Genomic DNA, 24,519 nt, shown 5'->3' on the forward strand with positions numbered 1-24,519 from the left:
ATCGTCCGACGGTGATGGAGAAGACGCCGACGAGCCAAGAACGACCGCCCAGATGCGACGTCCGAACCGCGCCAGACCACGGAGATGTTCACCGATCCCGAGAGGGAGAGAAGCCGAGGAACCAGATGTATGAACGCTCTTCGCAATTTCATCGTCGCGACCAAGGAAGGATAGGAAAACCTTTCGTGTGAATACTATGTGTTTTCAATCGCCCATAAAGACGCCAGGATGCACCTTGGAAGCTGAGAGATGGTAATGTATTCACCTGTGTGAATGTCAACACGTGACGGCTCGATTGACGTAGAGAACGCCCTTGAAATTCGTCAACATTTTGAAAACGCCCACACAACTCGAAACTTTATACCAAACTCCCGTCGCGCTTGTCATTTGTAATTTATCTGTCTCAGGTCAATTTTACTTATTTCTTGTGATTTTTTTTAATCATCTTAAATTCGTTGTTGTTTGTGCTCCTTTGTATTTGTTTAAAGTGCGTACTATTAGAGTAAAGCGCCGCCCGCTTAATTGTTTAATCTACTTGAGGTTTGTTCATTTTTATGTGTCAGCGCTGTGTCGCTGCTAGCTACGTCAGGTCGCGTATGTGATTGTTTGTTAAAGTATTTGCCTGTTAATATGAATTGCTCGTCGCGGCGAAGTGTTGAAGTCCCGCCTGCTTGAGAGTATATGTTGCGTCACTCAACGGAGGTTATTGTTATGTTTGGAACCACGTGAGGTCATGTAAAAGGAAAACGTCCGCCCACGTGAGCGTAATTGCCGTTGAGACGCCTTTGTTTATGCTGGACAAATAATGTATTGTCACCGCACCGACCTAGTTTTTTTTTAAAAAAAAGGTGAACTTAAGTAAGGGCTAGCTAGGATTTGAGAAGCACTGGAGCAAAATCACAAATGACCTGATTAGACAAAAATTAAGGTAAAATTAATTGAGAATGCAATAATTAGGGCTGTACATGTCATGTATCATTTTGTGTTGATGACCCCGTAAAGAGAGAATCTGAGATAGAATGCGTGAGTGAAAGAGGGGGAGATGTAACTAATTGTTTTGTTATGAATAGAATATACTTTTTATTTTCATGTTAATTTTGGGCTATATCATTTCGTACGCATGTCGCTATCCGTGATTTTCAGGTATGCAGCTAGCCGCTTCCCGGCTACAGGTAAAGAGGTGGTAATAGAAAGTATATATGTTTTTGTTTTCTATTCGATCTGGCTAATCACTATGCACCGTTGGTCACCGGTTCCTACACACGAACTTAACCTGGACCGTAACGCTATTTCGCTTGTCCGAGGAAGATTTAGCCGCCTCTATCTAGGTAGTGGTAGCATTTGTTTTCCCGGGCAAGGGAGGGCGTTTCACAACACACCTGTACTGAAACTTCATGGGTTCCCAAGTAAACCTGTAATAAAAAACCAATGTTAGAATCATAAATATAATAGTTATATAATCCTGAAATCAGGGTAAACATTTATGGACACGGTGTATGATACGGTCCAGGTATTAAGCGTATGGCTACAAGGTATGGTCTTCACGGCCAGAAGAAGAGGAATCATAAGCAGATGTATTCTGTGTAATGCTTGCTGTATCATCATTCAATGTACTTGAATGTTTCGGACATAACGTCCAGTTTCTGTTAAATATGTTAATTGTTCACCGTTGGATAATGCATTGCATGCAAATCATTACTGTAATTCAAATAAGTGCTTTCACCTTAAATTAATTTATTATAGTAAGATATGTCAATCAGAATAAACTTTAGAAGTAACAATAAATCGAAATATTCATTGGGGTCCTCAAAGGCCCCAAGTGCCCGTACGAAGTGGCATTATATTTAGGACCAATTAACAATAATAATAAAATTAGTGTTTCGGTTATAATATGACGATGCTATTGAAAATAAATAAAAAAATAAGTTATTTCAACCATTGGTGACACAGGTATATATAATTTAGTCGTTACCTTGGAAAAACACAAGTGGGGTCTCAAAAGACCCCCACGTGCCCAGCAGGGTTAAGGAAATCGCTGACATGGCTAACTTGAGCTTTGCTGATTTTGAGTGCATCTCTCCCCTCGTTAATCGATTTTATTGTATCGGGTGCCACAAACGTTAACGAGTGTGCTAAGCAATGTATACACAGAAAACTTTACTTGCATGTGAATAAAATGTTTCGTTCAAGATAATAATGTTGATTGAGTTTTCTTAAATTCTATAATTTTATGCAGCTCAACGCTTGACGGAAGAATGGAATTATATCTTAATAAAGAGTTGATCACTGTGTTAGTTTTATTCTGAATTAATTCATGTTTAAACGACGTTATTCATTTTATTGCAAAAAATTATATTATTTTGTTTTTAGTGATGGGCTTGCTTCCGTATGATGTGACGGACTCGATTAGAAATTACGCTACTTGCCAAGGTATAATTTCCAAATAAATTGTTACAGTCTGTGTGTTCGACACGAGATGTTGATTTCATCAACATCTGTCGCAAGCCTGTCTTGGGATTATTCATATTGCATGACAGTCGAAAACGATGGGAACTTTTTATAACGAACGTTCTTGAATTTCAGTCCTCAATTATTGAAAATCCTTTGCCTTGGTAAGTTTGTAAGTACTGCAAATACTTCTTACAGCATCGCAAGTATAATTATTCTTTTGTATTTTGATCAGGTAAGACTGCAAAGTGACGCTATAGATCGACCAAGGTGACAAGCAGTGCCGCGCGCAGCAATCGCAAAAGTGTAGCTGGACTTCCAGCACCGCGGTGTGTGGCAACCCTGCCGCGCACCCCTGGAAGTTATGTCAAAGCGTGAAGCAAGCCTTTTACTTGAACTTCAACGAAGCATCGTAGTCTTTACCAAATAGCAATTAGAATTTTGATAACTTCAATGAAACTCGGACGACATTATATATAAATTTTCCATATATTTTTCACTTATTTATCAACTGTGTTTTGTTTCTTTTTCGCTGCTATGGTCAAAAATGTATATAGAAATGTATACATCGTAATTTTACATTATGGAGAATGTGATTATAATTAATTATACATCATATTAATGCAACAACGTTTTCCAAAATATAACAAAACAGAAATTGATAACATAGATATATCATCGTGCGTATTAAGCACAAAATTAAACAAAACGTAATAAATGAAATAAATGAACATCTTTGGGCCAGTCACGATACGCACCCGTTCCGGGTGAAAGTTTTCGATTTTTTTAAGTTCTGTAAATATCGAAAATTTTACCAGATTTAATTACAAACTTATGAACATTGCATTTTTAAGTTACAACTTGTAATCAACTCTTCATTTTATTAAACAATATTATTTCAGTTCATTATGAATTCCGTGAATCAAACTTGACTGACACATTTTGTATCGCACTTCGTTGTAATTCCATTCATTCATTACACTAAACTAGAAACAATATTCTTGAATGGAAACAATCATTAACATAAATTATTACATCTCAAATTTTATTTATAGCTTCTCATTGTCCAATGTAATTCTCAAAATCTTCAAACCTTCTTACTTCACTTCTTCACTAAATCTTGGATAATTTCTTTAGCAATAGTAATTTATAGATGTAACTAATACACAACAGTCAAGAAATACTACATATGCACTTAGTTCTTCTGATCTTCAAATCTTCCAATTCACTATCTCAGTTGGAAACTCTGTAATTATTCATATATAGATACATGATTACTTATTTCCATGAACGAATACATCAAGTTGTCAATTGAGTTGCAAGTAAAAATATAATGCTGCGACTGTTTCTTCAAATATCATACTTATTTGCGTGCATATAAACTTGTTAGACGATGATAATTATCACATCGTTCAGGCATCCATGGCATTTCATTTACTCTTATACCTCGTATATGCATCACTTCTCAAATAAAATATAAAAACTTATGTTTAATCTAGTGGACAATTCTATTTTTATGTCCTACTAGACACAACACATTGGCATAAATAAATTATTTATATACAGAGTATATTATCCTCTGAACAAATTCTTAAACAATATCGCGCAGAAACAGAATGTACATTCACATTCTTACTTGCATGCAGCAACAATTAATATTATTATTAGTATTATTATTATTATTTATTATCTCCATAGGGATGCAATTAAGCCATACAACATTTCATTTTGAACAAAATTAATACAAATAATGAGTTGATGCCCTATATGATTATAAAAAAAAAGCAAAAGTTACATTATGTGTTTTAGATCTTTGAACTATGGTGAAACACGTTACGTCTGACCAGACAGTCCCACAAGATGAGCAATCGGATATAACGTACTCTCGTCTATCCTTTCAAATTACACAACAATATCATATATATCTGTTTCAAACAGTGATTGAGGAAAATGAGGATTGACGCTTTTCAAAGACAAATGCACAACTTTGACATTTTCTTTAAATTTTTGTATTCCTTTTAAATTATTTGACCAAATAGGCTTTGTTAATTTTGCGCTGAAAGAGAAATATCTCGTCCTACATCACGATCATAGAATGCTGATAAGTGATGACTTTGAAAGAAAGCAATATATCTTGCTGAAGGAGCTTTCAATGAGAAGTAAGTTCCCCAAGATGCCTAGGAGGAGAAAAATTCCCAAAAGGTATGACAACCCTGAATGTAATACAAAGGAAGAGTTTGATTCAATTGATCGGAGATGGAGGAAGTTATTCTTTGAAATCATAAATAAAAAAGTTTGATTTCGTTCGTGTTTCGAAACAGTCTTTTCAATTTATGCTGGAAGTCGAACAATTTCTACTTGAAAATGAAGAGAAATAGTAGTACAACTACTAAATGCCTATGGAAATGGTGTCAACCCTGAACGTCTGTTCATTCACAATAAAACTATTTCATCAGATTTTGCATAGTATAGGGAACGATTCTGAAAGCTTAGAGGACACTGTCTTCACTACAAACGAGAATCCCAACTCAGGGATTTGATCTTAAAATCATAAAACTTTTAGAACATGTGGTGACAATCGTGGACGTCTCTCTCTCTCTCTCTCTCTCTCTCTCTCTGTCTCTCTCTCTCTCTCTCTCTCTCTCTCTCTCTCAATCTGACTTATTGCTATTTTATAGTCTCTACCGCTTCTTTCACTCTCTTCTTTTCTCTATTCTTTACAATCTTTGACATCATCACAGTACCATTCTGTTCACAAACCCTATCTTACATTTGTTTTGATAGTCTGTGTTGAATGTTTCTCATTACACTATTAAGCAAAAATTCCACACAAAATACAATCAAAGCAAAACAACACCCAAATCCTAAAAGAGTAAACATTGGCATCAAATGCACCATCGAGAGTACTATATTCACATCACAAGGTGATTCGCAACTTACACCAATCCTAGATTCTCTCACGGTGTCTAGAGACCACTTGTCTATAATTCCAGCCTCACGCAGTCTCCTAATGAGAATGTTGATTCGCTCAACATAAGGAGATCCTTTTGGCACTCCGATGCTCTGCATTAGAAAGCCAACGTTTTCCTCCAAGAAGTTTAACGGAGAGGGGCAACTAAGACAGGTGTGCAGCTTGTAATCAAAATATTCCAGGAAGGTTCTCAAACAGATTACAGCGTATTCATCGCCACGAGATAGGTTTCTAACCAATTCTTCATAATTTTCACTCACTTGGTATCTTCTTTTCAGAGAACTAAGTACAGGATCTGACTCAACGTTCAGCCCTCTTTTATACAATTCCAAACCTTTGAGAGGAAGTTCTGAAAGTGACAGGTCCTGTAGTGTTCTAAGAGGTGGGTATTGCCTTGGAACTGTCAGAATGCTTACTATTCCTCCTTGGTACAGGCTAACAATAACAAGACTATAATATGTCCAGAAGACCATTACGATCCTCAAGGAGTTCTTCTTAGGGAGGACTATGGATAACTGAAGAAAGGATCCAATCAAGTACAAACAAGATACTGTCAGTTCTTTCTTTTCAGGAAAAATGTTGAGCAAATATCTAAGGAATTTCCCTATCACTGCAACAACAAAGAACGTGGCTAATATGGCAATCCACACTTCGTGTCGATAAAACAGTAGCAGGGACAACCAAGGTGGAATGCTCTTACCTTTTGGTACCAAGATTGATTGAGTATCTGCTACAATGTAATCAGCGTATTGAATCACTTCATACCGTCTCTGCACTATTCCCAAAGAAGCAAATGACATATCCACTTTTCCGTTCACCAGATCACCCATGGTGTTTATATATGTCCCGTTTGGAAGCCTTTGCTTGAGGTTTTTCGCTTCGTCATGAAATACTATTATTTGCGTGTAATTCATCGACATCCTTATAGTTTCGTAAACTTTCTTAAGATAACCATCTGATTTGATTACACCGTCTTCTCTCCAAGCGGCAAAAATTGGCATGATGTTATGCTCTTGACCAGTTGCTTTCAACGGATACCCATGGAGATTTGTGGTTTTCAAAGATGAGTACGCTGCAGAAAATACATTATTATATTCTTGTAGATTTTGTACTGTCAGGTATTCAATGTATATTTCATTTAGAAACGGATTGAAAGAAATTACAAGCACTCTATCTCCATATTCATTGCTATTGCAACTAGTACTCGAAACAGACTCAAGATTTACAATTACAACAGCTACCTTGAGCATATTTGCTTTCCAAAACATGTTCAATATATCATAACTGTTGTCAGTGACAGTATCTGAATTTGTCAATATAATAAGGTAATTGGATCTTTTGTTCCAGCGCAAGGGATGTGTCCAATTGCACATAGTATTATATAAGGCTAATGTATCAGAAGCCAGTATAATTACCACGTCAGCATCTCTTGATACCTGCTTTCCTTTGATAATATCTTGGTTGCATAACGTTTGCTGCGTGCTTAACACAGTAGATAATCTAGTAATTTTGAGAAATTCAAGAAGATACAAGTGATGAAGCTCATTGTCCTTTTCATGGAGAATTGTAGCTAGTTGAGATTCCTGAAAGTACTTGTCCACCACAGCTGAAATAGATTTCGATAACTGATAAACAGTTTCTTCTGTTTTGACGGTGTGTACATTTGCACCAAGGCCATAAATCAGGAAAATTTTCAGGGCAGTAGTATGCATGTTGGAAACAGTGGAACTTCTCTCTGTGACAACCTGCGTAAAAAATAAACAAATGTTGTAATTCCTTTCAAAATGTTATATGATACTGTTGCCTTTCCGTTTCTACACTTTTAAATCAAATTTAATATTTATATTTATAAATTTCATAGTGATAATTTGACATGGCAGTAGGATATAAAACAAACTTCGGGCCCTGCATATACTCGTACGTTTCATTCAAATTATTATAATAGATAATATAAATATTCTTAACGTTACAGTATGTATTTCCTAATATTTACATAAAATATTCTAACAAACTTTTAGTTTTAATATTCTTTCCTGTCATGTGATTCTCATTTATACATATTCAGCACTGCTTGTGATCAAGGATCGTTTAGTAATTGAAGCATTCCACCGAATAACGCTGTATGGCACATTTGGGAATGTTCTGAGTTACCAGTGGAATCATGCTGTGGCCCTGCGACTACAGGCTCCAAGCTGGCCAGTCATATGTTGCCTAAAGACTGATACTGTGTTTGCATAAGGTTTTATGTTTTTTCCTTCTGTAGGCAAGTAACATACAACAGGTTGTATCCGTTGTTCTCGCATTCACTGAAATGTGTCATACAGCGTTATTCTGTGGGATCCTTTAATTCCTAAGCACATTGTATTTTCGCAATTTTACAGGCCTGGGATTCAAAACAGGTATTACCGCTACTGTTATTCCCTGTGTATATTAACGTTATTCGTATATTAATACAGTGCCTTCATTTTGATTCCTGGCCGAGATAGCGTGTGAATGCAGAACGGCAAGACACAGCGCGAAAGCCGGCATTTTCAACCTGTGAATTCCCTCTTATTTTTTCGCACACATCTTTATCATGCAGAAAATTTTATTTATATTTTCATAAGAGTTGTTCTAAGTGATGGCCAACTGCATTCGCACATTCCCGGAATACTTTGATCAAAGTTTGATTGACATATTTCCTCAATTTGCAAGTTTTCTTGCCATTGTTTACCCGGCAGGACGCTCGCTGGGTAAAAAATTCCCAGAAGAACATTGCTTCTTAAGTCCGAATTTCAATTGTTTCATAGCATGTAAGTAATTATATCTTCAATGATTATCTAATTTTATTAAATTTCAACTTACGCAAAGATAAAGTTGAGATAAAATAATAAAGAAAGTTTTACCCATGTGTGCTTCCTTTCAGATTAAACACTATACGCAGGTTGTCAGCGCATTTTACAGTGTTGTTATTCTTGAGCATCCTGTGAAAGAAAACGCCATCGCATTGAGATGCAAAAAGTTGTGTGTTTAGGAGCCGGGAGAGCACACAAGCTGTCTGAAAATCCCGTTGCAGGCAAAATTGTTGCTCGCTTATCAGTACACTTCCGTTCGTTTTAGCGTGGAGGTGTCATTTTTCTCTGTTTAATTTAAGTGCATATGTATTGTTTGTCCAGTCTCATAGATCACATCATCGTTAGTTCTTTCTGTGTAATACCTATGTATGTTTGTGTGGGTTTTATAACATTGTGAGACCATTGAAAATGCCAGCCGAAAAATTTACGTCAAAACAAAACAATTTTGTGCATGACACTTATGTGAAAACCGAAACATGTCGAGACGTTTGTAGAAAATTTAGAATTTGTGGGGATCCCTAAAAATAGACTATAGAAAAACTTGAAAGACAACATATGAATTGAACGTACAAGAATTACGGAAGAGGAACTTTTAGCGTGTTAATCACAATTTAATCAAAATATGCCGAGTATGTGTGAATGCAGTTGACCATCACTTAGAAACATCTCTTATAAATCAGGTTAGTACTCGCTTTGCAATATAAATACAATTTTCTGCATGCTAAAGATGTTTGCGTAAAAATAAGCGGGACGTCACGGGTCGAAAATGCTGGCATCCGCGCCGTGCCTCGCCGTTCTGCACTCACCCGTTATCTCGTCCAGGAGTCAAAACTAACCCACGATATTTTAGATCTTGAATCAAGGTGACGGATTGGATTTTCATTGACTGCACATTTCAATGACAAAAATCCTGGAGCGATAAGCCTATTCATGGCAATGTTTTCTTTCTATTCTTTGGAAATCGGCAAGAGGATATTATCAAAGTATTCTAAGATACTCGAACTTTTTTCTGTTCCTTGGGATAACACTATGGCATTACTTTTCAAAATTCCACTGAACTCAGCGTCATGGTGTTGTTCCAGGTTGGATACGACTAAAGAAGAGCGAGACCTTGCCACGAGAGAGGCTTCCCCGATGCCGCAGTGGTAACGTCGTCGTTTTTAATTAAGGGCTCCCCGAGTCGATACCCCTTGGAGGCGCAGTTCACATTCTTCTTTACCCACTTTAAACGGTAGGATAAGTCCCGATTAGCCTACGCACATAAAGTGGACTTAAACAACAATTCAATTGTCACGAGAGGCACGCTGATAGCTGCAAAGAGACAGTAACCACTGACCACGAGTCACTTAATGAAACAAAATAAGTGATCTTTGGTCCACAAAAGTTGTGACGCTCCAGAGCTTCACAAAAAGTGAAAATTATATTTAATTCTAACTTTAAAATCTAAATGTAATGCGTTTTTGCGTTAAATGACGCGGTGGTGATTACCTACTCAGAAAACTTCACAAAGGCTACTTTTTACAATGAGATACACTATCGTCGTATAAGACTACATCACTCAAAATGCAGTAGAGTGGGGTGTACAAACTTTTGGCCCCCAGGCCATCCTTTGTTTTGGGCCCTGCTGACAATATTATTATTATTATTATTATTATTATTATTATTATTATTATTATTATTATTATTATTATTATTATTATTATTATTATTATTATTATTATCATTATTATCATTATCATGGTACTTCCCTTCCACAAATTGCATGGTATGGATTAATAATACTAGCGATTTTCTTAGCTGTCTGTTAGGATATACCAGTCTCAAATTTGAAAATATCTAAGTTACTGGTAGAACGTCAATTTGTTAAATTTCCTTCTCAGCTGCCGAAAAGACTTGCACTCCGGTTATAAAAAGTACTCAAAATAGATTTATGATGTAAGAGGTTTTTTAAACGCTAGTAACTCCTTCCCATGAAATAAGCAACTAATAGGATGTGACATGTTGTTTTAATTTGCTATTATCACAACATTAAGGAATTTTATTAGTCGGTGTCAATCACTTCTACCCTTTCTTTTGTGCCGCCCACTGGATTTTCAGCCCCTAGGCTACAGCCCAAGACAGCCTACTGGCAAATCCCCCTTATCAGTATTTGTGCATACATGCAAACACTCAGTAAGATGTGATATAGACCAGTTGCAATCCTCAGTGCTCCAGTCAAAGTACTAGAACAAATTCTATATACTAGAATTTTTAATCATGTAAAAAGTTACATAAATAGTAACCAACATGGATTCTTTCCTCATAGATCCACTATAACAAATTTAGTAAATTTCATTCAAGATGTTTATCATGCAATTCATAATCGGTAAAGTGTTCACACTATTTACATGGATTTCTCCAAAGCTTTTGATAAATTAAATCACGATGTATTACTATGTAAACTTGCAAACTTTGGTTTTACGAGTGACATGTTATCTCTTATTTTTTCGTATCTTCACAATAGGAAACAATATGTGACTTACAAACAATCAGATTCACATCAATACTTTGTAAATTCTGGAGTCCCCCAAGGTTCGAACCTTGGTCCACTTCTGTTTATTATATTTATAAACGATTTGCCACATAAACTTCAGCACTCCAAACTTCTCATGTACGCAGACGATGTTAAACTGTATAAAGAAATGAATTGTACTCAAGATATGTTAGATCTTCAGAATTATATAAAAGCACTCTATGATTGTAGTATGGATAACGATCTAAGGTTTAATATTAAAAAATGTAGCTTTATGGTATTTTCGATGAATAAACATCCATATGAGTATTCATACAGAATTAGTAATGAAAAGCTGGAAAAAGTGTATCTGTCAAAGATCTTGGTGTTGTTGTTGATTGTAATTTATCCTTTGAGGAACATATTTCGAATATTGTTAAGGATGCATATCGACGACTAGGATTTCTCATAAGAAGCTCAAAGAGCCTAAATAATTTAAATGTCATTATGCTCTTGTATAACAGTACGATGAGAAATAAACTCGAATATGCGTTGGTTGTTTGGTCTCCTGGGTTTATATCTTATAAAAATAGAATAGAGTAAATACAAAAAAGATTTCTACGGTACTTATACTACAAGAAGAATCAAGTATCTGCTTACGAGATGAAATTATCTTATAAGTATTTATTGAAAGAGTTTTGTTATGTAAGCCTCAGTAGTAGGAGAGAATTAGCACAACAAATATTTCTTTACAAAACAGTAAATGGAATTCTGGATAATAGTAACTTTCTTCATCAGTTTAAATTTAATACTATAAAATCTCATCTTCGGATGCGACACCTTTTCCTCTCTCATATCCCGAGAACAGAAACATACAAATCATCACCTATATTCAGACTTTGTTCTGCATATAATAATATTTCTACAAAGCATGAAAACCTGGATTTTAGTCTGCACTTTCCTTGTATCGAAAAACACTAAAACCAATTTTTGAAAAAGACTAGATATACATATGTGAATCCATTCTACTGTGCATTTTTCCATTGTTCTAAAATTATTTTACCTCAATGCTATTTTTATTATCTTTTTTCGTTCAATACTATGTAAAGGCTATGTTATGAACAATGAATATTTATGTATATGCTTGGATGTATATATGTTCTTTACTGTAGTACTTCACTTATTATCTTGTGTATATAAATGTATTTGTGTGCGTGTGTGTGTTTATATGTAATCTACACTCTTATATGTTTATTATTTGAATTATGTAAGCTTTCCTGTAATTGGAGATTCTCTCTGTAGGAAGCAAACGAATAACTAAATAAATAAATAAAGATCAAGAAGCAGGAAAATACTGTACGGATCTGTATGGAGCACTTGGAAGCCTGATTGTTAAAATGAACTAAACATATTCCTCTGATTTCATTCTCCCTTCAGTGTTGATTTCTCTAGTCAGTCGTGAACAGTATTTCAGCGATTCTTATTTAAAAAACATTGGACAAACTTTGGCTAATACAGAGTAACGCCAGAAGAACGCATGCTTTTGGAATAAGTGTAGCGTCGGTGATTTTCAAGATACAAACGTTTTAAGGTTGCCCACTGAGGCGAAAGAGGCGCGACATTTTCCAACTAGGGAGAAGGTCCGGGAATTCTGGAGCAATGTTCCCTTAGCTCCAACTCAATTCCCGTACGGTTGTTGTACGAGGGTTATTCAGAAATCAACTTCCGATTGGCTCGGAAAGCAATACATAACCGCAGCGCCATGGCGCATGCGCAGTAACCAGCAGTAACGTGTAATCGCACTCCACACTCCATTTGCTCCAACAGTGCGCGAGTAGGAACTGATGAAGATGGACGCTCGTATTACTGCTCCAGCTAGTTTTGAGGTGCGTGGTGCGATTTGATTTCTTCAAGCTACTGCAAATGGCTGGTAACTGCAGCCACGATTTCCCCTGCATGCAATCACTTCTCGCACGCAATTATTGGCAGAGCACTCTCGAGTGACTACTTGCGCAGAGATTACCTGGCCAGAGTGTATAGTAGAATTAAATTATAATCAAATTATACTACCTGATTGCCCGGCGTTACCCGGGTATTTATTTATCCCAGTCTTCTATTAGACAGGAAAATAATGAATTCTAACTATAATGTAAAGTTAACTTGGAGTGGAACGGCATTGGGAGTGTCACTATTCATTTTAGCGACCCAGAAAACTATGGATTCCACACTAATATAGGTCGTTTTCGATTATTTTTACATGTCCCCCCTTCCCACCCCACCTCACCCCACCCCTAGGTATGCCAGTGGTGTCTTACCCCCATAGTATTTCTTTCCATATTGCAAGTGATATTTATACCAAGTTTGGTTCAAATCGCTCCATGCGTTCGAGAGTTATGCTGGAACAAACAAACACACACATACACACACACATACATCTATTTTTATATACAGTAAAACCTGTCTATCCCAGAACATGATGGTTCCGAGCAAAATTTTCCGTCTTAACAGTTTTCATTCGTATACAGGGTTGACTTTAAATACAGTATAGAGCGCTGCAGGAAATAATGGAAAAAATATTTACATTTCGCATTACTTATAATGAAGAGTACTAATGCATGTACGTACATGAATAAAAATGCGATACAGTCGCAATAAGTATAGCAGAGATTACAATTATGTAACTACACAACATGTTGGTACATTTTTTATAGTATTTTAAGAACGTACAGTACGTACTTATGTATCTTTTCGAACCAGGTAGCGCGATGTGCATAAAGGGAAAGAGAAAGATTGAAAGATGGAAAAAGAGAGGTGAAGAAAGATTGAGATAAAAGTGAAGAAAAAAGAAAGAAACAAAGAGAGATAACAAGAAAAATAGAAAGATGACGAAGGAACAGAGGAGAAATCGACAAAGAAAGGTGGAGAAAGAGGGTAAGACATGTAGGAAAGAAACAGAATCGTAACAGCTATGAGTATTGTAGCGCATTCTTTTATATCGACAATGTTACCGATAAGTGAGTGGCAACAGAGGCGTGTTCCACTTACAGTATTGCATTGTTTTCTTGCGAGTGAAAAAATAAAGGAAGAAATTTCCGTCTTACTGAAAATAAAAAAAAAACATCTCGTTGGTCTTTAAATGGTGTTCCGTTTCCGCGTTAAGGAAGTTATCGCCTTAAGCAGGTCATTTTCAGGTGTTATTGCCGTTTTTACAGGTTTCCTTGTTATATAGGTTCCGGGATATGAAGTTTTTTTCTGTATTAGAATTAGATTATTAAATTATAGTCAAAATGTTGAAATGTTTACTATCAATACTCACATTACATGTCATAACACTGGAAGCATTAACGCACATTCCAAGTTCGTGCGCCTAAATGGTATTACATTTTTCGTTCCGAAAAGACATTATTGATTAAATGTATCTCTTCCCTCTTGACTACAGTCACGCACCCTTTCGATTCCCAATAATAGTAGCTCGAGTGCTTTACTAGACACAATGATGTCTTAAATCTTTAATATATTCTACGGAAAATATATGTTTGTCTCTCTGAACAAAATGCGTGCAGGCAGCCCCCGTGGGCAGAGTGGTTACCACATCAAGCTAAGACGCCAGTTGTCTAGGGTTCGAATCCCGACCTACGCATGGATGTTTGTGAGTGTCTATTCATCAATTTCATCATATCACCACTCATCTCCATCTTCGCAAATTAGCCAAAAGTGGAACAAAAAACGAAATAATCAATCTAACTGTGTATAAATTGTCGTGCCACTTTGGAATATAATATAGCAACACAGGCGCTTCGTACTCCCTGTAATTTACATATTGATTAATAAAAATCAATTACCTTCCATGTATAAGGTGTTCTGGATATTTGTACAGTCACGGACAGTTATGGATTGTAACAACCCTATTGAAAAGTACTGAAGCAAGCCCCCGATGCCTGACCACAAAGCGTCTTGTGAGTAAACGACCTAACCAACATTGCAGTTCTGCGGCTTGTATATCAGTCACGGGTATATTCTCTGTAAATTGAGCAGTGATGCCAAAGAGAAATCCGAGCTGAAGATTGTCGGAAGTAATGACTTGTGTTCTCGATCCACGTTAAGCGTCTTTATTTAATGTTCATTGCGAACGAACCTGACGGACTTCATATTTTCACTCCTGGCATTACAGTAAATTCTATATTTACAATTATATCGATGATTTGAACGAAAATAATACCTAGAACAACATCCAACACACGTGCACACCACTCTTCTCACACACACACACAAATCTAAGTTTTAACTTCCAAGTGAATGTCCAAATAACATTTGTGTGAAGAAGTATGTACAGTAATATTGTTTTCTAGGCATTTTGGCGAAAGGATACACATCAAATTTGTATTTTTATCTGTCCTTTCATTCTTCTAATAAGTTCTCTATCACAAGGAGATATAGAGATTCTCTATCTACGCGATGGATATCTTCTCAATGGTTCCGTAGCTTCGATTCTCCAGTCCCTTCCACCCAATTGTCTTATTTATTTACTTTCATCATATCAAACTTACGAAATACAAATCTAACGAAAACACACAGATATAGTTAATCAAGAAATACATCTCGCATCGAAGGTTCCAGGCTCGAGTTCTGGATTTTTTGCGAGGGTGTTTATTATATTTATAACCTTCGTCTGAAAAACATTTCTCATTATTGCCGTGATTAACCTAGGGAGAGACCAAAGCGACTCAAGTAAGAAAAGTACAGAAAATGCAAGACACACCTGCCTAGGCACGTTATACCTTGGGAATTAGCAATCTGAAAACAAACTTTGGTTTCAGTCCACTACTTGCGAAAACGTTTCGTGTTGTCTCGTTTGGAGTGTTGGTTATCGTGCAGGCAACCTGAGTTTGAGCCTAGCGGAATTTACTTTTTCTTGTCTAATTTCATTCAACCTTATTTAAGAAACTCAGGTTTCTTCAAAACCTTTTGAATTGCATGCCACTTCGTATGTTGATAATCTGAAAGCACGTATTTGTGTATGTGTTTAAGAAACACATTTATTAACGAAAAGCATGCAGCCATGTGCTTGTTGTCAGTGCTAATATGGCACTAGCTACATTCTGTCAACACACACCAACTTTCACGTTCGTCGTAAAATGATGATCTTTCCACGTTTCAAAATCGTGAGTGCTGTCTAAATCAATACTTTGATACTTGCGTTCGCATATTCCAATCTAAAGTAATACGATTTTGGGGTTGTCTACTCACAAGGAACTTCGTGGTAAGATATCGAGGGCTTGCTTCAGTGCTTCTTCAATAGGGTCGATACAACCCAGAAGTATCCGTGACTGTACCACAATCCCATCTGAATAGAAAATTAATTCCGATATAAGAGAGCTTGAATTAATTTTGTTTCTAGTTTCAACCATGTTTTGTGTAACAGCGAAATTGGACCTGAAATTATAGATGCAACAGAATTTTTACACAATGTATCTTAAGGCATCTCACCATTTCGGAAAAAAGGTTACGGCTCTCTTGACGTTGGTGTGTTCTTGTGTTCATGATAAGAACTTCTCAAAATATTGCGGTATGCTCATCAATAATCACATATAAAAAGGTGCTGGTACGGCGTACCGATGCGTACCACCAGTTAAAAGCATTTTATACATACCGTGTCTTCCCGTTTCGCCCAGTGCCGACAACTTGTTTTATTGACCGAAGTGATAACACGCGCCAGAACGGAAGTACCGTTTCGCCCGTTACCGTTAACGCAAAATCCCCTTTAGAGATCGTGCTGAAAACACTAGTCTCCAAAGGTATCTTCCGGAAAACATCGGACATTGAGTAAGGGAGAGCTGACCAGCCACTCCCCACACAATCCCCGCATTCTCCCAGCTCTGGACCCTGACGCGCGAGGTGACTACCATAAAAATCGGAAATGTAATAATGAATCTTTTGCCAGCGAAACGGCTGGTATTTATACTCGCGGGATTGCGCAATTCTATCCCTTGAACAAAAGATTTAGACATACTGAAAGTTATTTTTAGCCTAAATAATTACCCCGTTGAAAAAGAGCATATCGAGAAAGACAATGAAAGCTAAACTTACTTACAAAACCGCGCAGCGCCGAACGAAAAAGAACCCATTGTTGATAAGAAAGAAAAAGAATGCAAGCTTGAACTTGCTTTGCGTTCTTTTTCGCTTGGCAGAAACTGCGTTTCAATTTTAACAAGAAACAAAATATGCATATAAAAAGATTTGAACTCCTAAAGAATGTATACGAGGGCTGTCAAAAATAAAAATGAAGATCACGAAAATTTACCAAAATTTCTTGATCGTAACACCCCCATTAAAATATTCCGAGGGTAAGAGTTTGTGTTATAACAACAAAGATAAGCAATTAGTTTGGACTTCAAACATACTTTACCAAGAATAACAACATAAACACATACAAAGAAGTAATAACAAAGAATGATGTCAGCCTGTGTGTTAATTTTGAATACATCTTTTGTTCTCTCTCTCTCTCTCTCCCTCTCCCTCTCACTAGGGCTGGTAACAGCATGGGGTAAACCAACTGCCCTTTCATTAGCGACATTTCTTGAATGATAAGTTTTCTATCCATCGGATTCAGCGGAAAAGAGTAAGTACATAAAATTTCTACAATGTCTACGTATGCCAGTAACATCTAGGTAGGGGATGCACATTCGGTACAGGGCGTGCGAAAATCATTCTCGTCCTGGGCGCTGAAATCTCTAGCTACAACTCTGATAAGGAAATATTTCCTTCGAGAGACCACTAATAGATTTGCACCATTATAAGAACAGAACACAATAAAAGTATAAAAATTTAATTATCATTTTTAATAAAAAGCAATAATTATATAATATCTAACACTTAATAAAAACATTTCACCTATCTGCTAATTTCTTGACATTTTGAACCAGTCGTTAAAGGAATTAATTTGTTAGTTTATAAATGTAGCAAATTAATTTGTTTATATATTGTAACGGTCGGCATGGGCTGCTATCGATTTACCCCAGTTAATATTAGATGTTGTAAAGGACAGGCGTGTAAAGGGAACCCATATCGATAACTAACATAACCCACCCAAGCGATACAAACAATCAATAATGCGACGTCCTTGCTTCGCCAGAGTTCATGGAACTACTCCCCTAACATGGAGGTCACATTAGGTTCTAATTGCTAGAAACCAGAAGAACGGATTCCGTTCTATTTACCACGTAAGGACAAAGGAATGATTATATTTAATAATATCAGATTATGATACTCCTCCTTTGTGCTGGTATCTTTCCACACCTGAAAAACAATCATACACAGGTATTATATACCAGCTGCTATCAACAGGGTTATTGTAACGTCACGATGGTGTACCAACGCCACTCACGATGGCCTTCCTAGTCGCTTCAACTATGTAATCGTTTTTTTTTCCTTTCTAAGCAGATTCATAAAATAACTAAAAGGAATGTGTATTATTTTAAATGTATCAATATTTAATATAAGGACCTATTTAGGTTCGATTAATTAGTCATGGTTTAATTTTCACAAATTTAACAATTCCATTTTATTTCTGTGTCTCACACTTAACCAATTAAACGCAACATTAACAATGACACCGCAAAGGCACCCCTTCATGCATATGTATAATTATCCATTCAACGATTACATTGTGCTAAGACTGCACTATTCATATTCACACATATATCAAGCGAATGCTTCGTAATTTTGTTTGCATACAATAAATACTTCTAAAATCCACGTTGTTTTCAAACAGTCGCACGATTAATAAATTCTCATTCAGCGATTATAGCTAATAGCTACGTTACAATGGCAACATTCCAGAATCAATTATCCGTCAAATTTCATCAATAATGCCAATAATTAAATTGGTTTAATAACAACGTTATTTGTCTTCCTACTTTCTATTCAATACATTTGTTGGCGCTTAAGCCTTTGTTCGCGGATTGATGCTACTAACAAGGACAAGAAATGCTTGGGTCATTTTTCCTCTTTAACTTTTTTGTGCAAAGGGGAACGATCGTTCTACTGAACGATCAATCGTAAAGAACGATAACAGGGATAGGTAGACAAGCTCATTATCCGTCATTCTTGAACATGCAAGTCAAAAGGCAAGATATAAGAGAGACTCAACATTCAACAATATCGTTGACAACCTTCAGTTACTCAACTATTGCATTGACGTCTTAGAATTTGTGCGAGTCACTCCAGCTCTTGGGTTCAATTTGGAACCTGAAATCAACATCAGCTGGAATCAAACATTAGGTGAAAAGGAAGGCTGAATTTACGTATCAAATCGAATAGATGTTTTATTTATTTTATTTCTAAACTTTAGAAGTCTGTGATGTATTGAACTCCAGTTTCCTTGGAAGGTACCATCTCTCTAACTATCTCAGCTCCAAGATACCGCAAGTATAGCTCAAAGTTGTTCCTTACAGGAAAAGTCGACCTGAACATAAGCAAGTCATTGATCGAGGCATTACTTATCTTGATGCACGAAATCCACAGTTTCACGTAGATGAGACTTGTAAAGAAGCACACTTCCCTAATATTTTTCTCCTCCTTGTACGTAAGCTTAAGCATTTCACTGAAAAGGTATATCTTAAAGCAATACATTACCAATCCAATGGGCCATATGGTAAGAACCTGGGGATTTACCCTGTAATTGTTTGTGTGCGGTTTATTACAAGTTTATATAACACTGGTGCTTCCAATTAAGCAACTAATCTGTCTTTTAATGATTTGAGGACTGAAAGTGGTAAACGTTGTAAGTGCTAAAAGCGAAGGTGTTGGAAAATCGCATCGTTCAGCACATCAGCCCGTAAGAACGTTCACACTAGTGATCTCTTTACACGCCCTTTGAACTACTTAGAGGGCTACCAGCTACATTTCACGTTTACCACATTATAAAGCATGGCCCATTTCACAGTTTAACGTGTTAAAAGGTGTTTGAATTATTGTGGCACTTACAGCGTTTACCAATTTTAGTCTTCATTTCATGTGTTGTTTTGACATACTTAAAAATGTACGAAATTACTGAAAACATGTTCTAAACAAAGCACTGCCTGCATAAAAATCGCATTCAAATATTTCAATACAAATATTTAATATGCACTATTCTTTTAACTATAGAGTGAAATCAGGTGAAAATATTATTTTACATAAAAAATGTAACTTCATTACAATGTCACATTTCAAGAAAAGTAAGCAATAGAGAATTATGGTAGAGAATGTTATTGAATATAATTATAAGTTGACACTGTGATAGACAAAAGAATAATTTGCAATTCAATATAATGATCGTCGCAACAATGATCGACACACACCTGTAGAGTTGAGTGTAAATTGTCTAAGTTAGCTAATTTCCAATCATCGGATTTCTCAGGTTTTGCTTAACACGGTAAGGAACAACAACCACAACTACTTAGATTACATTAACCTCTACGCGTGCAGAAAGAATATATGTGTTTCGCTTTCACAAAGAACAAAATTCAATGTTTCAATTTCTATCTTTTTCGATCTTAAGAAACCTACACATTTCCACAAATATCAAGATTTATCAACGTTATTCGCATAAAAACACTGAAAAATTCTTAGTATGTAACTTATAAATTCTTACATTCAATATTAATACCTTTTTCAAGAAACCAATATCTTCATTATCCAATTTTTCTTCATTTGCTCAAAACCAAAAATCTTCTAGCTTATCACATTTTTTTAGAGTTCCACATATGTGTCCAGGGGCATATGTCAATATTTCTATAGTCAGTGGATTTTTGAATGTAGGGAATATATGACTACCGGTAATATGTAGCTTGTGTGGTACACAATAACATACTACCAGGTGTTTTGCCCGCAATTGTGGCAGAAGGCCTGTGTGACGTCATAAATCCAAGATGGCTACCGCTTCATGCACTAACTAAAAAAATCCATCATACCTCCTTTAATAGTGGTTTTGGAATTTTTTTAAACATACATGTTTCGTTCAGAATTGAAAAAGAAACAAAATTGATTCTTACAGTTTTTTCATATCTCGCACTGCTATGGATATATATCTAGTGAAACAATTTCGTGCACTTTTCTGCAAGGATTCTATGCATATTTTACACTTTACTTGACATTCTGGCAAATATAGGGGAAAAATTACTGCCTGTGATATTTTGTTGATGCCTACTATTGTGGCGTATTGCCTGTGTGACATCATACATCCAAGATGGCTGCCTCTGCAGACATTAACAAACAAAAACGATCCTATCTCCTTAACTCATTTAGGAGTAATTTTGACCATTTGGAAGTTCGTTGGGTTTTTACACGACGGGAAGACATGTGTATGGAGAATGCTTTCATCTGGAGGCATGCAATTATGTATTACAATGTGTCAGAAACGTTACATGACGTCCGAAATCCAAGATAGCGGCCTTGAAGGTTCTGCATATGATGTGCTGTCCATAACCTGATTTAGATTATCAGATTTTTCCACAGGCATTTTCTGTTAATAATTGAAAAGTGAAAAATATTATTAGAATTTTTATAACTACAGTAGTGTCCAAAAGTTAAGCATAACTAAGGTATGAGAAAACGTTTTATTAATAAAGTGAGAAAACTGCAAAAACGTAGTGAAAATTAATGAAAACGTTATTTATTTATTTATTTGACTTCTACAGAGAAAGGATATCTTAAATTACAGAGGCATTAATATAACATAAATAATGTGAATATGAATATAAGTGAGATTAAATACATATAACATTGTTATTAACTATAACATAAGTACACTTATATAACGTAGAGTAAGGACGTGCTCGCCCAAATATAAATATATATATATATATATATATATATATATATATATATATATATATATATATATATATATATATATATATATATATATATCAGTAAAGTGCTCCTCTGTGCTATACACCACAACATGAAGGCGTATAGGGGTGTGGGGGTAACGCCCAACACTTTCTTGATCCGGTCATGAGTGGGAGTGATGTGATCAGCATCACGCCCCTGACCGCCTTTACCCACCCCCAGAGTTTCCCCCAGGTACCCACGTTATTCGATTTAAACCGGCCGGGGATCGAACTCGGGACCTTGAGCATGGTAGTCAGACGCGTTACCGACTGAGCCACCGCGGCCACATACACACACACACACACACACACACACACACACACACACACACACACACACACACACATATATATATATATATATATATATATATATATATATATATATATATATATATATATAAACATATACACAACACACATAAATTATTCATATATCCACAACCAATATTATCACATTTCTCATGAATGTACAGAATAAATATGACCATAATAGGATAGAAACAACAATGAAATAAATACATACACATATTAATGGACACATATCCTTAAGCTTATCCACATACATATATTTACATTATACACACACACACATTTATGTGGATATAGGGATACATATAGAACATATTCTACAATAATTAATAAATACAATAAATAATCAACCATTTGTATCTCTGTTAAGTGTGGCTTTTATAGCATTTTTATATTCCAAAATGTTAAGATTAAAATCAATATTTGGATTTGTGGATGTTATTCTATTATACATACTACTCATTCTAATTAATGGTGATTGTTTGTACTTTTCAGTTTTAGGGATATTATATAGCAATAAATTTCTTATTCTTAAATGACATGTGCTAGCATTGAAACATATTTGGTGAAGAAACTCTCTATTATCCAACAACCCAGTTATAATTTTATAAAGAAATATCTGTTGTCCTAATTCTCTTCTATTGCTGAGTGTCATAAATGAGAATTCTTTCAGTAAAAGGACATATGAAACTCTGTTTGCGTATGCAGACATGTTGTACCTCTTGTAATATAGATGTCTCAAAAAGTTTTATTGCACTTGTTCTATTTGTTTTATGTGTGTTTTGTAAAGTGGCGACCAAACAATAGATGCATATTCTAGTTTACTTCTAACTAAGGCACCATACAGAAGCTTAATAGAAGTAGTACTGCTAAAATTGAGAAAATTTCTTATTGGTAAACCCAAAGATCTATACGCATTATTTATTATATGAGATATATGTTCATGAAACGCTAGTTTACAATCAATTATTACTCCCAGATTTTTAATACTTTTCACATGTTTCAGTTTTTCTTGATTAATGAAGTACTCATAATGTGTGGTATGTTCTGTATTTGATATTATTATAAAACAGCATTTCTTGATATTGAGTCCAAGATTACTTTTAACACTCCACTCAAATAAGCTGTTTAAATCTGTTTGTAGTTTCATAACATCCTGGGGCTCGTTAATTTGTTTATATAACTTTACATCATCAGCATACATTATACAATATGAATTTTTAACATGTAACGGTAAATCATTTATGAAAAGAATGACAAAAAATGGTCCTAAGTTGGATCCTTGAGGTACCCCTGACTGTGCAGTATACATATATGACTTAGCATTTTTGTATGTTACATACTGGTAGTAGTGTAATTGGGCCGGTTCAAAATAGTACTTGGTACGAGCCCTTTTTTATCCTCTTTTTTTATCAATTGAATATCAGTTTTTGACATATTTTGACAATTTTTTGTCGATGTTTTAGCGTTTAGCGATGTTTCAGTGCAATTTTCAATTTTTCCCACCTCGTACTTGGTACGAATGCCACGATCTTACGTGATATAAAGTAGTGTAATCAACCCGGTTCAGTGTCATTAAGTGGGGTTCAGTGTTGCCAACCCACCCCCAAGAAAATCGCACCAAAACCTCAAAAACTCACTTTCTCTCTACGTTCCGCGCCTCATTTATTGTGCTGACGATGTTTCACAGCGCAGAAAAGCCGGTACGAGAAAAGTACTCAATTGAGGTTCAGTGTTGCCAACCCACCCCAAGAAAACCAAAACCTAAAAAAAAAAAAAAAAAAACTCACTTTCTCTCCACGTTCCGCGCCTGACGAAGGTGGTATGGTACGTTCTGGAACCATCCTTTTGACCTACTTTTTATTTTACGACGTTTTACGGGCTAAACTAACCTACAATGAGAGAAAAGTGGACAGAAAAAGCTCTGGCATCACTTTTTAAGCTATTTTTTACCTCCTGCAAATTTTGCTCTTATGCTAACTCGTCCTTTGACCTACTTTTGAAATGACTTACGACATTTTCCTATAAGTCTGTCTCCTCTTACTGTAAGCTTCCTCAGTGTAATCTACTACGACCTGCTCTCAGCGTAATTTGCTACGATGTTTTTTTTTAAAAAAAACTCATGTGTGATCTTCTGCGGTGTGTGTGTGTGTGTGTGTGTGTGATAATCAAAATTATTTTTGTTAAGGCCCTCAAGAAAGAAAAAAATATCCCGCCAGAGAGGGGTGCGTGGTGCCCAACACCAGTTCTAATGGTCATGGCTATCAAAGCCATGCCTCTGTAGAGTTTCATGAGTTATTTTTTTTTATTTGCGCACCGAACTAACTTACATTGGATGCCGATCGTAGTGTGCAGCGTTAATTTGATCGGAGGTGCCTTATCGGCTGGATCGTCATTCTGCAGCACCGTCGAGGTGAAGTCCAAATCGTACACGCGCTTGCCGAAATGCTTTCGTATGCGCGGAAGGGTATGCTCGGAGCAGTGGGGAAATTTATTTTTCGCACCGAGGTTTGTGGGAGTCTTCGTACTCGAATTGTGCGAGGGGCTTGTGGTCGAAGATTCGTCCGTCGTGCTGGCGATGCTCGTCAT

The 24,519-nt window shown here is 36.0% G+C and overlaps 1 protein-coding gene across 1 annotated transcript; it reads right to left on the reverse strand.

Annotated features, from left to right (window-relative positions):
• Window positions 1-5,388: 5,388 nt before the first annotated feature.
• Window positions 5,389-24,519, reverse strand: LOC145983063 (glutamate receptor 1-like; the record flags this gene model as incomplete). Its single annotated transcript, XM_083116339.1, has 2 exons — window positions 24,261-24,519; window positions 5,389-6,491 (listed from the first exon to the last, which is right to left on the reverse strand). Coding segments are annotated over exons 1-2 (1,362 nt in total), but the record flags the coding sequence as incomplete, so codon positions are not given.

This window comes from Lepisma saccharinum, unplaced genomic scaffold, assembly GCF_977018435.1.
Source record: "Lepisma saccharinum unplaced genomic scaffold, izLepSacc3.1 HAP1_SCAFFOLD_605, whole genome shotgun sequence".
Taxonomy (NCBI): domain Eukaryota; kingdom Metazoa; phylum Arthropoda; class Insecta; order Zygentoma; family Lepismatidae; genus Lepisma; species Lepisma saccharinum.